We start from the raw sequence: 17,602 nt of genomic DNA on the forward strand, positions 1-17,602 counted from the left end.
CTGAATGTCATGCTCCTGACGCCAGCAAAAATGTATCGCGTTACCTTACCTAGAACCGTGCCCATTACTATGCGGAGCACTCACGTGCGCTCTTGCTTCATCTTTCCCAAAGCCCTAGGGCAGTGAAATTATTGTCTGGATTTTATGGATGAAGAGACGGGCCCAGAGAGGGTAAGTGGCTTGCCCCAGACCAGGCTGCTAAGGGAAGTCCGACTCAAACCTGACTGCAAGGGCTTCACTCTTAGGACGCGGAGCCCTTCTGAAGCTCCACCGCCTTTCCAAAGAATCACCCATGAGGGTATACGGGGGCTTCCCAAGGAAGGTGCTTCCCATGGAAGGTAATGGGCTCAGTGGTTTTGGTGTACTTCTCGAAAACCCCTGAGCACCGTCACAGCTTTCTGGAGTACGGGGGTCAAGTGGACACACTCTGTGTCATGTGATTTTGAAAAGTCAACCTCCTACCGCCATTTTATTATTTAAAAAATAAATATTTATTTGGGAGTGAGAGACAGAGAGCACGAGTGGTGGTGGGGGGCGCGGCAGGGTGGAGGGACAACAGACTCCCCGCCGAGCGCTGAGCCCAACATGAGGCTCGATCCCAAGGTCCTGAGATCATGACTTGGTCGGAAGGCAGGCGCTTAATGGACTGTGCCACCCAGCTGCCCCCTTCAGACATTTCAGACTCTGCTTTGAGAAGGTGGGCTTAAGTCTACGGCCATACCACCCTGAACGCGCCCGATCTCGTCTGATCTCGGAAGCTAAGCAGGGTCGGGCCTGGTTAGTACTTGGATGGGAGAAGGTGGGCTTAAGAGAGAACAATTAAACCATGAGTAAGTCAGAAAAACTAAATATGAGGTTGCTCAAGCAATTCCAGGTTTCTACAAGTAGAGGTAACCGAAGTCCGTTGTCTTAAAGGGAAGGAAAAAACTTACAAAGTTGACAGAACTCTTTACCCCCAAGATGGCAAAAAAAAAAAAAAAAAAAAAAAAAGATCAGGCAATCAGTAATGACAGAAGCCTACACACCAACAAAGAAAAAGGCAGGCCCCGGTCACCTTCAGTGTTTAGGGGGTGGGGGAAATCCTGTCCGCCATGTCCACTTCTGCTGATGACAGAAAATGTGAGAACAAAGGAGCCAGAAGAGCAGAAAGTCTGATTTCTGATGAGAGGTCATTCCAAGGGCTGAGGAGAGACTGTCTGATCATTGTACAATTTGGTTTTCATTTCTCTTCCTCGTCATGTCCATATGTGTATTTGGTGCCCTTGAGACACAACAGTAAATAAAAAGGCCAGCATCTTAGGAAAATGAGCTCCAGTTCCTTTCTGGGTCAGAAGTGATGGTCACAGAAAGAGCTTGGCTTTTTTTCCCCAAAAAGCCTGACCTTATACTTTCTCTCGTCCATGTCCATCTGTTATACCCTGCCCACCACTGCAGACTTCTTGTAGTTGATGTCTGCTGGCATTTTACCACTGAAGAATGTTCTGGCTCCTGCAAACTAGGGAGGGGACACTGTGCACTCGTACCATGCAGAAGTCATTCCAACAGTCCAAGAGCCAAACAGCACCCAGCTACCGGGATATGAACTCGGAGGAGGCTCCAAGCTCCTTCAGGGGCTACAGGGGCTTTGTAAAGTGTGGGCCACAACGGTAGTAATAAAGCAGCAGTGTTCCCAATGGTCTTTCTCCCTCCTGGTGCCCCCTTTTAAACTTTTATGCTATTTTATTTATTCATCCCTGTTAGTTGTCTTAAATCCTTTCTTGGACAAGGTACGATATAAAATCAAAATGAAAGTTTAATAAAAGTAAACACTAGAATTCCACAGCCAAGCAAAACACATTGCTTGTGTGTCCCGTCTTTTCCTTATCTATTGTTTACCTCTAAACTCACAGCAAATAAAAAAGCTTTCAACTGAATTCTCTTTAACAAACCAAAAAAATAAAACAAAACAAAACAAAACAAACACAAAAAAACCCCAAACCAGAACTAGAACATTAAAATCTCAAGAAGCAATTATTTAAAATGCCCAAAGCAGAAAAGTAATAACTAGCTTATGGTTCATTAAAGAAAACACATTTTAAAATTTAACCTCGGGGTATCTGTAGGTTAAAGCCTCTGCCTTCAGCTCAGGTCAGGATCCCAGGGTCCTTGGGATCGAGCTCCGCATGGGGCTCTCTGCTCAGCAGGGAGCCTGCTTCCCTTCCTCTCTCTCTGCCTGCCTCTCTGCCTACTTGTGATCTCTGCCAAATAAATAAATAAAATCTTTACAAAAAATTTAATAAAAAAAAACCTAAAATTTAACCCCATGGTGTTTGCTAATCGTATTACAGGATGACATCTGGAACTAACTGGGTATCCTAAGAACTCTGTCCCCACCCAGAAGCAAGACCACCAGAAGCCTCTACAGATCCTGCCGGGGTCCACTGACCCCAGCGCTGTCTTGTCCCTCTGCTCTGATCAGGGAGGCCCTCGAGGAGCTGACAGCTCACAAGAGTTCCGTCTTCGGGTCCCACTCGGCCTTTACCCCAGACACTCACTGTCTTTGGGGACTATCCCTTGTCCCCTACCCTGAGAACTCAGCTCGGCCTTCTGGGAGCTCCTCCCCGGAGCCCTCCAGGTGGAAAACTCCTGACTTTGCAGGAAGCAGAGTTCAAAGAGATAACTGCCTTTTGAAGATAAGAAACTCAGTATTTTGAACAGAAAGAGAAAAGAAACTTTTAGGAATTCATAACTTGATCCTTAGCATAGATTTTGGCGCTATTTTTTTAAATTAATATTTAACAGTCGGATAGCAAATTTAGCCAGGATCAGGTTTAACCGAAGTTTTCGATGTACATGTATGTCTTTTAAAATAAGCAAAACCTCATGCTTTGTCAGAATTCAAGAAATAACAATAAACACTAAACGAACATCTACTTGTACAAGGCAGTGTGCACAGACCCCTGTCACAGGGCAACACTCCAACACACAGCGTTCTGGCTCCCAGTAAGTTAGCACCTAATCCATTACTGTCCGTTCCCTCCATTTCAATGTCAAAGAAAACGGGAAGCAGAAAGGCAGAAAGCGTAGACGACTGGCCCAGAGGCAGGAACCCGAGCCTCCCCACCCCCAATGTAAAGACTGCGACCCAGGACATTCTGGCAAAGCTGCACAGTGTGGCCTCTCACTCTCTCAGTAACTCGGAAGGACTGCAGCACGGAAGTGGAGACCTGCAGAGGTTCAATGACCTGTGGCCTGGGGGCAGCGTGGCCTGTGACTCCTGCTCCTACTGACCTTGCTCCTCAGCCTCTTGCTTAGGGGCACCTTAGGAAGTGGATCACCTGCCTAAGTTCAGTTTTTGGATAACCAAGGCTTAGCACTACCTGCTGAATGCACACATTTTAAGCAGAGTCACTGTTAGAAATACCGAACTCTGAGCAAAATGTAGTTGATGGGAAACTCACCGAAGCAATCACCTTCTCAGACCCTTCTCGGTATCTTTTCTAAAGACTAATGAGTTCCCCGCCCATCACAAGGATAGGTCAGCAACGGATGAATAGACCCACAGCACCTGGCTACTTTAGGAACCCGGGTGTGCACCTGGCTTGGCTGACACGCCCACGCTCCAACTTCTACAGACCTCCAAGCCATCCTGGTTGCTGGGCTGCCTGATGTCCCCCTCGGTCTATCCAGACAGTGGCTAGCAGACTTTCCTCCACTGCTCTCGCCCATTCCATCTGCAGCCCGAACTTGAACGTTTAGTCACACCCTGTAACTGTAACCTCCAGCCAGAGAAATCCAGACAACCTAAAACTGCAAAATTGTGCACCAACACACCCTAAACCAGGGAAGGAATGAAAATGCAGGGACTCTGGGGAAACTTTCCTGGTGGGTGACAATTTTGGAATTCTCGTTTCAAGGCCGGTATGGAAGGATGAAAAACCCAGAATACTGACCTCCCCATATGGACTGCAAGAAAAAACCTTTTCAAATTAAGCTTATCTTTTACCTAACCATGTTTTTATTTTATTTTTTAAAAGATCTTATTTATTTATTTAGAGAGAGCCGGAGAGGAGTGAGGGTCAGACAGAGAAACAGACTCCCTGCTGAGCAAGGAGCCTGATGTGGGACTCGATCCTGGGACTCCAGGATTATGACCTGAGCTGAATGCAGTCACTTAACCAACCGAGCCACCCAGGGCCCTTCACTGTTCTTTTTAAAAGTGTTTAAAACTTGAAGAGACTGGCCCCTTTGGTCCCTGATTGGGACCAAAGATCTTAAAATGGGTTATAAACACTGTTCAGTGTCCTGCAAGAAAACGAAAAGTTTCTTTTAATGGTAATACAACATTGATAAGGTAGGAATTTGAGTAGATTAGGAATAAATTCCGTTTAGAAGCTGTCAATTAAAATGTCTATAAAATGTATAAAGACCAAGAAAAATACACGGATTGATTGGTCAGGAATCCTTTATCCAAATAAATTTTGGAAAATCATCTCAGAAATCTCGGATTGGTTAGATTTTAGGCCCCTGATAACGCATTTGACGACACTAAACCAGAGATGTCAATCTGGTTTTAATGTGCCCGGTTAATGATAAGTTACTCCCTCCGCTCAGTGCGACAATAGTTCTACTCTGTAAACAGGAAATTCAGAACAGTGGAGAAAGGGAATCATTAAAGATCACATAAGTCTCATTTAGAGAGAGGCATCTAGTCCTAACTGCCTGCTTCACTTGCTGAAATACAGTATGAGGGGATATTCTGAGGTTTAAAACCTTGGAAAAGAGATTTGCAAGCTGATTTTTGACATTTCTGTATTACTCCAATGGTAACTGTAAAGTAGGCTTGTAATTAAAAAAAATTTTTTTAATAGAACTTCTGGTTTTCCATCAGGTTCCCTCATTTGAGATTTCTTGGGGAAAGTATCTGAACTTTCTTTTTTTTTCTTTTTAGATTTTATTTGTTTATTTGAGAGAGAGGTCTCAAGTAGGCAGAGAGGCAGCCAGAGAGAGAGGGGGAAAGTATGCTCCTCCCTGAGCAGAGAGCCCTATGTGGGGCTCAATCCCAGGACCTGAGATCATGACCTGAACCGGAAGCAGAGGCCCAACCCACTGAGCCCTCCAGGTGCCCCAGTCTCTGAACTCCCTGAACAAAGAGCTGAAGGTACTCTGAAATACTGGCGGGAAGGGGATCCCGCCTCCCACAGGTAAACAAACGGCATCAAGCTACAGAAGAAATAGAACTGACAGGAAATTTATCAACAGGTGTAAGAGTTAACATTACTTCTACTCCTCCTCTCACCCTCCAACTAAATCATGCTATTTCAACCTCAGGTTGATTTCTGGTCCCCCCACCCCACAAAATCCTAGTCAATATCAAGTCCAGAGACCGCCTTGAGAACTTCTCTTCCAGCAGAATCTTGAGAGAGAAAATCTGCACACCCTGACATTTCACACAGAGTTTGTTGGCAAAGGGAACGCAAAATGACTTCAGCGAGAGAACGTGTTTCATGGGGATTTCACCCATAGCCATAAATAGGAGAAGTGCCATAACTCATTGGGAAAAGTGATCTTTTTAAAAAGAAATATTTATTTGGCTCCCACTCATCAGTCCAATAACAGTAAGTCTTAAGGTTCCAGCAGTTTCAAGGTACACCTTTGACTACCGTTTACCGAGGACTCTGGCCAAACCTATTATTCTAGATCTTTTTGACCATATGCATCTGCCTAAGACTCAGTAAGCCTGATAAATGGGCAAACTGCCGCTCAATTACTGATAACTCAGACTATAAATGAGTGGTAAGAAAGGCTGGTTTCGGGGCGCCTACGTGGTGATCCCAGGGCCCTACGATCCAGCCCAGGTGGCTGGATCTGCTCCTCCCTCTGCCCGTCCCCCTCCATTTGTACTCTCTCTCAAATAAATAAAATCTTTAAGACATTTATTTACTTATTTATTCACTTAAGAGAGAGAGAGAGGGAGAGAGCATGAGCAGGACCCTGGGATCATGAACTGAGCTGAATCAGGGCAGACGCTTGACCGACTGAGCCACTCAGGTGCCCCATAAATCTTTAAAAAATCTTTTTTAAAAAAGAAAGGCTGGGGGTGCCTGGGTGGCTCAGTGGGTTAAGCCGCTGCCTTCGGCTCGGGTCACGATCTCAGGGTCCTGGGATCGAGTCCCATGTTGGGCTCTCTGCTCAGCAGGGAGCCTGCTTCCCTCTGTCTCTCTCTCTGCCTGCCTCTCCGTCTACTTGTGATTTCTCTCTGTAAAATAAATAACATCTTAAAAAAAAAAAAAAAAAAAAAAAAAAGAAAGGCTGGTTTCAGAAAAGCTAGTTTCATTTACTGCTTGGCTTCTAAGAACTGGAGAAAAGTTAGTAACTAGTCAAACAGCTTCATTCAAAGGGAAAGGAACCGAAGGCCAAAGAAATGGTTTACCCAAAGCCTTACTGTTCATTAGTTACAAGAACCTCCAGCTGCCCACACGATTGGCAGTCGCCCCAGATATGTCACTGGACGTTTTCCTAATACGAGGGGGCTAAGGCAACTGAGGGATTTATATACGGGTGCCCCAGGACACAGACCAGAACTGGCAGCTCTGTAGGCTGGCTGGCAATGACACTGAGTGTAGAAGTCAGGAGCTGAGGCTCCAGTCAGACTTCTCAGGGCGGAATTCAGGTTCCTGCACTTTCTATTTGTGTTGCTCTGGTCAAGCGACTTCACCTCTCTCCACCTCGGTCTTCTCAGGTATAAATCACGGATTATCACAATGCTTACCTTAGGGGCTGGGGTGAGAATTAAACGAGGTAATGTAACAGGAAGTGCTCGCTCAGCCTGGTGGCCCTGCCCAAAGCAGCACTCAAAAAATGTTAGTTCTCACGGACATCGTGCACACCAAAACTTAGGGACAGCACACACTTGGCCGGCTTTGCCTAAAATAGTCCAACTTGGCTAATTGTGGTCACTGGGAAAACTGAGAGATGGTTATGAAAGGTTCTCTAGCAGGGCTGAGAAGACCCAACCCAGCAGCTTGCAGATTAACGATCCACCTCAGGACCTGACCTTGGAAGCCTCCCTGCCCTTCACGCTGATGTCCGCGGGACGAGCCAACGAAACGGACTGGGCCCTACTGCATGCCAGACACAGCGTGAGACTTTATCTTTCACTGGGTGAGGAGACAGGGTGCAAACCCTCTAGTGTGGAGAGGGGCGCGCATGCTGAGGCCGTCCTTGGGGTACCGCGGCTTCCTGGTCTCTACAGCGGCTTCCTCACCTGCGGCCTCCGAAGAGAGGCTGTAGGTACGGGACGCTCTTTCCTGAATTTCTGGACAGCCGCTCAGGGAAGAGGAGGGCACAAGACACGTGCCTCTGGGCCTGGATTCATTTCAAAAGCGGGACGTCCCCATGAATACTCGGGAACCCGACGGACGCCGCGGGAAGGTTCCCTCGTGGCCTTGACCTTGGTGCCGGAGACTCAGTTTCCCATTCTGCCGGCCAGGGGTGATGACACAGCCCCTCGGCCGAGGCAAGTTTGCGAGCTGGGCGCGGCACGGGGTCCGGGAGGACCGGGAACCCCACTCCAGGAGCCTCTACCTCGGGAACCCCTTCCCTCCTGTGGGTACTGGAGCCTCTGGCCTTGCCAGGACGCGGCTCCTTGGCCGCCGGGAGCAAGGGCAGAGGCCGGCCGGGACACCCCCGGTGCAGGGGTCGAGGCGGTAGGGACCGCCCGGTCGGCGGGCGGTCGCGCATGTCGGGCGGGGTCACGCGGCCTCCCCGCCGGGTCCCGGCCGCCCGTGGCGGGGACGGAGCGGTGGCCGCCAGCCCGGCCCTCCCGAACCACGGGGCACGGCCTCCGCCCAGAGGGCGTCGCACCGAAAGCCTCACCTCCCTGCGCACGTTCAGCAACGAGTAATAGTCTTCATTGTCCAGCTCCTCCTCGCTCAAGGCCGTCGCCATCTTCGCAACCTTTCACCCCGCCAAACCGGCAAGGCCGTGCCCAAGAGGGACCGGCGAGCCGCGACCCCGACGGCACGGGCCCGCCCGGCTGCGCCACAGCGGCCCCTGGCGGACCGGAGGGGCGCGCCGCCGCCCGCGCACGGCAGCAGCGCGCCTGCGCCCTGCGCCCCCGCGCGGTCGAGGGCGGGACGCGGCGGCCGGGGTCCGCCACGTGCTGCTCGCGGACCTAAATTTCAGCCGGCCTCCCTGAGGTTCACCTAGGACCCGGCAGGGAGGCTGGGGGTGGTCCCCTCTGCCCCCTGAGACACCTCCCTTGTCCCCCACGCCGGATCCCAGTGCGGGATCATTCTCTCCCAAACAGCCCCGCCCGGGCTCCCCCCGCGGAGTCCACCCGGGGCAGGAGGCTCCTCGAGGCCCCACTGGCTGACTTCTCTTTGCACAGGAAACCTCCAGAATGGGGTTTATTCCTGCCTCCATTGTTCTTCGTCTTTTTCCTGGCCATCCAGAACCCTGCCCAGAGGACGAGCCTCCTCAATGTTGGGTTTTTAATTTTTTTATTTAAAATTTTTTTAATTGCCCTATATTTAGGAGCATCTGGCCATTTTTTCTGCTGCTTAACTGACCAGGCAATAACCATTGGGTTCCTAATAGAATTGTCTCTGGCAGGCATCTATACCTCCAGTCCCTATCCCAGAGCCCTCCTCTTGTAAATTTCTACCTTCTGATTTAGCGGTGGAGTCTAATTGATTTCAACCTGGTGCCTGCTGTTTGGTGCATTATTAAAGATGTCTGGTTACAACCACCTAAATAATTTAAATGTCTTCGAAATGATGCCGTTATCAAGAGGAGGTGGACAGCAGAGCTTCCCTGCTCTTGCCCCCTGTTTGGTTCATGCTGACCTGTACCCATCCTTCATTATTTCTCAGGAACCGTTGGTTGAGCTTTGACTAACGATCAGTTTAGAACTATCCCTGTTGCCCTTCCTAAGCAGGTCTCCTGGGAAGCCCCAAACACCTGTCTGTGGGTTTGAGAAGCTGATTTCTTTCTCTTCCTCATTTTTGGCCAGATGTTCACCATCTGGGCCTGTGTATGGTCCCTTCCAAGTTGCTCAGCCCTCTTAGGATCTTTTGGCGTGAGACAAGTAGGTGTGCTGAGACAGGTTATTCAGGAGTGTTGAGTCAGTCCGGAGCCGACCTCAGCCCAGGTTGTGGAGGAAGAGCTATTTCTCCGGCTGGGTGAGACTTTTCCACAACAGCTTTCACAGACGCTCCCATGCCATCCGCAATTGCAGCAATTTTTTATGGTCTTTCCTTTTTTCTCCTTTGCAGAGCGGTGATTAGGGCTAAGCTGCTTGCTGACATTTGCTGGTCTTTAAGAGAATTTCTTACAGAGAAGCTGGGGGAGAAAACTCCGACATTGAGACATTCCTTTTTTCCTTCGGTTTGTAGACATTAATTGGGCCATAATGCTCAGTTGGGTAGAGAAGCTCCTTGCTTTCTTCCCTCTGCCTTGGAAAACACTGTAGGAATTCTATAAACGGAACCCAACATATGTTTCCGAGGGCCCAGGTCTGTGTTTCTATGATTGAGAATGACCTGGTTTTTATCGCCACTCAAACGAAATAAATAGTGACTCAGGGATGCTCTGTATTTGTCCCCTTCCGGGCGCACGAGACTTTGTATTACGGTTACTTGGAAAGCAAATGTGACAAATGGAAAATAAGCTTAGATACACCACAGGCCTGAGAGGGAATTTATTTTGGAGGTTGGCTGTTTTGTTTCTCCCTCCAAAAGCCTTCATCTCTGATGGGCGAGATAATAGAAAGCAGGAGAGGCACAAATTGATAAGTTACCACACCCATGCAGCCACCACTCATGCCTGGGCAGCCGCCGAAACTCAGCCACATTAATGCACTGCCTTGCATTTTTGTTTTCTCTTCATTGGGTAAAGCCACAAAGCAATTTGTAACTTAGCTGCAAAGCCAAGCCTGATACACTTACATAATATATTTATATAGCTAAGTGTGTATGTGTTATATATATGTATAGATAATGATTTTTGAATTCTCTCAGCTGTAAATAGAAAAACATAAGGACATTTTCCTTCACCACCATTTGTATTCAGAATGACCCCAGAATATTTGACCTTCCCAGCACCACCATCAGGAAGCAAGCTTCCTCTGCTCAATGGCTTAATGTAGTTGGGGGGGGGGGGCTCCCTTCTAGCATTAAATATAGGATGCTCAGATTTGAATTTCAGATATGCAATGAATAATTGTTAGTATACATATACTAATATTGCACGAGCATTTACATATACTAAAAAATTCACTGTGTATCTGAAATTTAATTTTTTAAAAAAGATTTTATTTATTTATTTGATAGAGACACAGCGAGAGAGGGGACACAAGCAGGGGGAGTGGGAGAGGGAGAAGCAGGCCCCCCGCTGAGCAGGGAGCCCCGATGTGGGGCTCGATCCCAGGCCCCCGGATCATGACCTGAGCCGAAGGCAGACGCTTAAGGACTGAGCCACCCATGTGCCCTGAAATTAAAATTTAACTATTTTTACTTGCCACATCTGGCAACCCCAACTGGAAACCCTTCACTCCTTACCCCTTTTCCTGAGTAATACTTGTAAGAGATGGGCTAAGCAGCCCTGACCCAGCCCCTTCTGCACTTGGGCTGAATCCATACCCCTTCTCTATAATTCAGGAGGAAAAATTTACCTCGAATCTTTTTATGATTCTCTTGTCATTGAGTCCTGATTAAGATTCAGTGCTGGTTTGCCATTCACAGCCTCCTCTCCCTTTCCCTCGTGAGCTCTGATAACCCTGTTCAGAGGACTTCGGGGGAAAAGGTTCCTCGGCTGAAGAAAAGAAGGCACAGTGTGCAAACACTCAAGAATTAAATTTTTTGGGGGCACCTGGGTGGCTCAGTCGTTAAGCATCTGCCTTCAGCTCAGGTCATGGTTCCGGGGTCTCGAGATTGAGCCCCGTGTTGGGGTCCCTGCTCAGAGAGAACCCACTCCCACTCCCCCTGAGTGTGTTCCCTCTCTCGCTGTCTCTCTCTGTCAAATAAATAAAATCTTTAAAAAAAATTTAATTTTCTTTTTTTTAATTATTATTATTATTTTTATTATTTTTTTTAAAGTTTTTTTTTAAAGATTTTATTTATTTATTTGACAGACAGAGATCACAAGTAGGCAGAGAGAGAGGAGGAAGCAGGCACCCCGCTGAGCAGAGAGCCCGATGCGGGGCTCGATCCCAGGACCCTGGGATCATAACCTGAGCTGAAGGCAGCGGCTTTAACCCACTGAGCCACCCAGGCGCCCCAAGAATTTAATTTTCTTAATGGTGTCTCCTCCCTTAGCATTTCAGGGACTTGTCATTTACATCTTCAGCCAAGATGATACTTGTAGAAGGGTTGAGGGCACCCAGAGGAAGGGCCATACCTGCTGTGTGGAGACCATTGCTGAGGAAGCCTCTGGCGGGGATGGACTGGGGCTTTGCGACTCCCCAGGTTTAGAACTCACCATCCCAAGAGAGCGTGCATCTCCAAAATCTCCAGTCCAGGGCTGCTGCCTTTGGAACTCAGCATTCCACCCTTACTGTCATCTACCTGTCACACCAAGGGTTCGGGTTTCCCCTGCTGTTTGCAACTCTAGATCCTTGGTCCCGGTGTGTTAATCTGTCCTAATCCATCAGCTCCCTGCTGGGGTCCCCTTCGGATCTGCTTTCTTGATCATTCGGTGATATCATAATCCTTTCATCTTTGGCTCTGTCCACCACAACTATTCCCAGCTTGGTTTCTCTTCTGTATCTTCCTTTCTGCACTCCTTCCCGGCTGTCGGAAGTAGCTGGGGAGAGTCTTGGAAAATACAAAGTTGATGCTGTCTGACTTCAATGGGCCCCCAGTGTTACTTGGCAACCCTATTACCTTCATCTCTTATTTACACTCTATAAATTCCCCACAGTGTCTACTCAGCTTATCTTTGAATTTGGAGACAACTCCAAATTGGGCACGGGTGTTTCAGCAATTTATAAGAAGGAAATGGTTTCCATTTTAGTGGAATTGACACTCTAAAGGGGTTTGGCGGGTGGTGAGGTGCAGACAGTAAATCCGTGAGTTAATAAAGAAGATAATGTCCGATGCTAAAGACTACAAGTAAATTAAAACACGGAAATGCAATGGTGGGACATGTCAGAGGGAGGGAGATCACATTAAGTGGCCTGGTTGGTTATGAAATATCTACCTGAAGAGGTGATTTTGAACTGACTGATGGGAAGGACCCAGCTTTGTAAGACCACAAGGAAGAACCTTCTGGTGTGGAGATTCGGAGGTGGGATGAGGAGCAGGGAGCAAGCCCGTGGGCACAAGCTGATGCAGGTTGGGGAGAGCAGTAGGAAAAGATGTTAGAGGATCTGAGTCAGGACAGGCTCATGGAGGGGAGACCTCAGGAATTTAAATGTTATTCCAACCACAACAGGGAGCCATCAAAGGACTTTAAGCAGAGAAGTAACATGGTCCAATTCCCACCCCGCTCCAGGGGCGTGGGTTAGAAGGAACAAGAATGGAATCAGCCCCTCATCCGATGATCCCGTTGGAGGTTATGCAGTGTTCTGGGAGGAGACGGTGGTGGGCTTGCACTGAGACAGAAGCGTGGGGCTGGCAGGCATAGACTGCTCCTTGCACTGGAGTCAGCAGGGACTGCCGATAGGTTGAGTCTGGGGAATGGAGGCGGGGAAGAGAGACATCAGCAGTTACTCCTGCATTTTGGTCTGCGCTGCTAGGTAGTGAGACCATGGATGCTATTGAGGAAGCAAGGGAAGATTTTGGAGGGCGACACAAAGAGTTCTTTTTGGAAGACACAGAGCTACGTCTTTGCTAGACCTCGACGTGGAGGTGGTACCTGCCGCTTCTGCTTCCTTTCCACTCGCTCCTTCCACCTCTTGCCAGCAGACCCTTGTTCCCATCATTCTTTAGAATTCCCTCCTCAAAGTTTCCGGTGGCTTCCTGAGCCCCAGATGCGGTGGCATCTGTCGAACGCAGACAGCCTGGACCTCAGGCAGCTGCTATCAACGTTGCCTCTCCTTCACTACAAGCTCCCCACCTCTGCTCGGTCTCTCTCTCTTGACCTCCATGTTTCTCTGCATCCAGCCCCCTTTCTTCCTCTGCGATCTGGGTTCACACATCTTCCAGCCTTATGCCTCCCAACTTTCTTCATGGAGCGTTGGTTCTAACCAGAAAGAAAAATTAATCTCTGAACCATTCTTGAACGTGTGCATCCTTTCTTGCATCTCTGAGCTTCCAGGAAGGGTCATTGACCTTCAGCCTAAAAAACAGCCTTGTGGAAAAAATTTTTGGGGGGGTGGGTTGGGGGACTCTGCTGTTGAACAATGCTCTCGGCATTTGTCTATCTGAAAAGATCTTTATCTTCCATTATTAGTATTAAAGGGTTTTTCCCCTCAGGCTAGAGGAAGCTAGTTCGGCAATTATTTTGTTTTCCAGCACATGTTTCCAGCATCACTTCCCTTCTTTCAGGCATCTGCAGTTGCTGCTGCGAGGGGGTGCTCTTGTTTCTTTGGGGGATCTCGGTTAAGCCTGTTGGACCTTCTTATTTTAAAAAAGATTTTATTGGTTTGCGAGAGACAGTAAGAGCACAAAAGGGACAGAGGGAGAGGGAGAAGCAGACTCCCCACTGAGCAGGGAGCCCGGTGCAGGGCTCGACCCCAGGACCCTGAGATGAAGGCACCTGCTTGACTGACTGAGCCATTCAGACACTCCTCTGTATGCTTTCTTTAAAAAGAGATTTATTTATTTATTTATTTATTTATTTATTTGAGAGAGCAAGGAGAGAGGGAGACGAGCAGATGCTGCACTGAGCATAGAGCCTGATGCAGGGCTTGATCCCAAGACCCTGAGATCATGACCTCAAGATCACGACCTGAGCCAAAACCAAGAGCCACATGCCCAACCGACAGTGCCACCCAGGCGCCCTGTCCTTTATGCGTTTTATTCTTTCTTTTGTTTCTTCCTTCTTTTTATCTCTATGGCTTTGTGGATAGTTCTGTATGAGCAACCTTCCACTTCTCTATGATTCTCTCATTTTTTTTTTTTAAAGATTTTACTTATTCATTTGTCACACAGAGAGAGATCACAAGTGGGCAGAGAGGCAGGCAGAGAGAGAGAGGGAGAAGCAGGCTCCCCTGCTGAGCAGAGATCCTGATGCAGGACTCAATCCCAGGACCCTGAGATCATGACCTGGGCCAAAGGTAGAGGCTTAACCCACTGAGCTGCCCAGGCGCCCTGATTCTCTCATTTTTGTAAGTTTTCTTAACTACTTCATTGAGGTATAGTTTATGTGCGGGAAAATATGCATATTTAGAGTGAATAATTTTATGAGTTTTGGCATGTGTATGCCCATGAATCCATTATTATAATTAAGATGATGAGCTACCAATCCACTGCTTATCATTGTAGACTAGTCTGCATTTTCTAGAATTTTATATATGGGACATACATCCTGCCCCATGCTTAGACTCTCACTGCAGGTGACACTTCCCCTCTCCTCACTGTGGGCACCCCTGGTTCCTGAATGTCCTATTTCCTATTTATTTGTTTCATTCCTTGGCTTTGATGGAGTAAATCTCCCCTGTTTTTTGAGACCTTAGGTGCCCTTATCCTACCTTTATATATGATGGTGAGTTTGCTAGGTAGATAGTTTGGGTACAAAAATCTAGGTTGTAACGATTTTTCCTCATAATTTTAAAAGCATTGCTAAAGCCTTTAGCCTGTTTCCCAATGTTGTTGTCAGTAAGATGGATTCTGTTCTAATACCAACAATGTTGTAACTGTTCTTTTTCTTCTCTCTTTGGAAATATTGTTCTTGCTCCTGGTTTTCTGAAGTTCCATGGTGATGTGCCTTGTATGGTCTTCCAAAATTTATGGTGCTATGCAGTTAGTGGGTTCATTTCTGTCCATCACTCTGGAGAAGTATATTTGATTGCTTGATAACTGAATTCCACTTAATTGGTTTTTTTTTTTTTTTTGGTCTGTTCTCATTGGATCTATGTTTATTGCGATGTCAGACCTCTTGGACTGATTCCCATTCTTTTGTCTTTTTGATCTTTGTTGGAGATCCAACTATATCTACTAATTCTTTTATTGATTTAAAAAAATGTTTGTCATAATGTCAAAATATATATATATAGATTTTGTTTATTTATTTGTGTGAGAGAGAGCTAGAGAGTGAGCATCGGGGGGGAAGAGGCAGAGGGAGAGGGAGAAGCAGAATCCCCACTGAGAAGGGAGCCCAACATGGAGCTCAGTCCCAGGACTCCAGAATCATGACCTGGGCCAAAGATAGATGCTTAACTAACTGAGCCATCCCCCTGCTCCACATTGTATTATATTTTAAAATAAATTTCCAGAAGTCTTCCTCCTTCCTTCCTAAGATTATTTATTTATTTATTAGAGAGACAGAGAGAGAACACAGCAAGGGAAGCGAGCAGGCAGAGAGAGAGGGAGAAGCAAGCTCGTCGAGTAGGGAGCCCAGTGCGGGGCTCGATCCCAGGACCCTGCGATCATGACCTGAGCTGAAGGCAGACGCTTAAATACTGAGCCACCCAGGTGCACCTATTTTTTCTTTAAAATAGTTTTGTGCAGGCAATGTGTTCTCTCACATCTCTGAGAATGTATCTATGTTTTATTCCACCTTCTCACTTTTTGTATTCCTCCTAGTTTTTTTTTCCTGTGTGTGTGTGTGTGTGTGTGTGTGTGTGTGTGTGTACTTTCCTCAAAGCTCTGGTGACCCTTGGCTGTCTATTCATGGACCTCCACATGCATGTTCAACACTACTCTTCTGGGGGGCTTCTTGGAGAGTTGTCAGGTAAGGTTCCCCAGATATCGAGTCTGTAGGTCTTTTCTCTTGGCTGGACTGGATTTCCCAGAGAGGAGTCCTACTTTCCCTGGCCTGGTGTAGGCAAAAGCTCTGCAGGGAAGGGAGTAGCATTTTAGTATGATACCCAGTAAGTAGTGATGCTCTGATGTCTAGACTCCAGAGCCTTTCTTGTTGAGCCTCACTGGATAATAAACCCCCTACGGGGCAGGGGTGGGGGACTAGTTGCCTGCCTGGGTAGATGGGGGAAGGACACCTGGGGTTCTAAACTATCCTGTGTATAGACCAGCTATACCCCTGCCCAGTCTTCAATTCCTGAACCACTCTTGGATCCCGTAGTACAAACCAGTCCACTTTTCTGTTGTCACTCCACAGGCATTTGGCTGAGCGGAGAAGGCTGTAATATTTTTGTCATGTCTTTCATCCCATGTCATCTCCTCTCCCATGCATTATGTCCATAGGTGCTTATACTTGTTTAATTCCTTTATTATCCTTTTATTGGGATTTCTGGAGGGATTTTTGTCAGTTTTAATCCCAGTCTCTTTGTACAACGTAATGTCCATTTGTACCACGTATATTCCAGTGACAATTTTCCATCATTTACACATCTATATCCTCTGTTAGACCGTAAGCTCCTTAGGCAAGTGTTTGAAATAGTTTGTCTTTATATTTCCAACAGCATTGTGTGTCTTGCATATAATAAGAGTTATATATAATAAGTTACATACATGTATTTAATGTGTCTTGAAACCAAGAGGAAAGAGAGCTGGAAGCAAAACAAGATGGAAGGGGAGATGCACAGAGACATTTTCGTCCACTGATAGGCAAGGAGACAGAGCTCAGCCTGGGATACTGGGGTCCCAAGAGCAGAGCAGAGCCAAGGGAAGCCCCGGGTCTTTCTGGCTTGGGATCGATCAGCCTTCTCTCCAAACATCCCTGGTCAGTGCATGGCCGTATAGTGTGGTTAGCTGCCCATCTCCCTTCCCTGTCTTCTTGGGAAATCCAAGGAGAGGTGGCTTTGTCACAGAGGATGGGTGAGTGGGGATCTGTTGTGACCACAGAGTCAAGCCAGGTTTGAAGAAATGTCTTCTTTTATTATTTATTTATTTATTTATTTGACAGAGATCACAGGTAGGCAGAGAGTCAGGCAGAGAGAGAGAGGAGGAAGCAGGCTCCCTGCTGAGCAGAGAGCCCGATGCGGGACTCGATCCCAGGACCCTGGGATCATGACCTGAACTGAAGGCAGAGGCTTTAACCCACTGAGCCACCCAGGCGCCCCAAAATGTCTTCTTTTAAATGAAGTGCCAACTTCAAAGAAAAATGTCTGGAGGAATACAAAAAGTGAGAAGGTGGAATAAAACATAGATACATTCTCAGAGATGTGAGAGAACACATTGCCTGCACAAAACTATTTTAAAGAAAAAATAGGTGCACCTGGGTGGCTCAGTATTTTATTATTTTTAAAAGTTGTTATTATTTTTTTAAAATTTGAGTAGGCTCCACATCCAGTGTGGGGCTTGAGCTCAGGTCCCTGAGAGTAAAAGCTGCAAGCTCTACCGGCTGAGCCAGTCAGGGGTCCCTATTTCATTTTCTTTTGTTTTTACGTGTTTCTCCCCCCCCCCACAAACAGTTAAAATTTGATTATCGAACAAGAGGCCCAAAGCCAGATGGTTCTGGAAGCAGACAGATCAGCTGCTCAACTATACCATGAAGGAGGAAGGCCCTTCCCATGTTGTTTCCATGTTGTTCCTGGTGTTCTTGGGAGTTGGATCCTCTT

The 17,602-nt window shown here is 47.3% G+C and overlaps 1 protein-coding gene across 2 annotated transcripts in view; it reads right to left on the reverse strand.

Annotated features, from left to right (window-relative positions):
• Positions 1-7,981, reverse strand: part of DNAJC11 (DnaJ heat shock protein family (Hsp40) member C11) — a 70,490-nt gene extending 62,509 nt beyond the window's left edge. Inside the window, exon 1 of one of the 2 annotated variants that reach the window (XM_004768646.3) lies at positions 7,858-7,981. In XM_004768646.3, the coding sequence (XP_004768703.1) occupies positions 7,858-7,929 (72 nt within the window). In that variant the 5' untranslated portion in view covers positions 7,930-7,981. Of the gene's footprint in view, positions 1-7,246; positions 7,686-7,857 lie in introns of those variants that run through there. The other variant, XM_004768647.3, reaches the window with a different exon arrangement.
• Positions 7,982-17,602: the final 9,621 nt, after the last annotated feature.

The sequence above is a fragment of the Mustela putorius genome, unplaced genomic scaffold, assembly GCF_011764305.1.
Source record: "Mustela putorius furo isolate JIRA1106 unplaced genomic scaffold, ASM1176430v1.1 tig00003853_pilon_pilon_pilon, whole genome shotgun sequence".
Taxonomy (NCBI): Eukaryota; Metazoa; Chordata; class Mammalia; order Carnivora; family Mustelidae; genus Mustela; species Mustela putorius.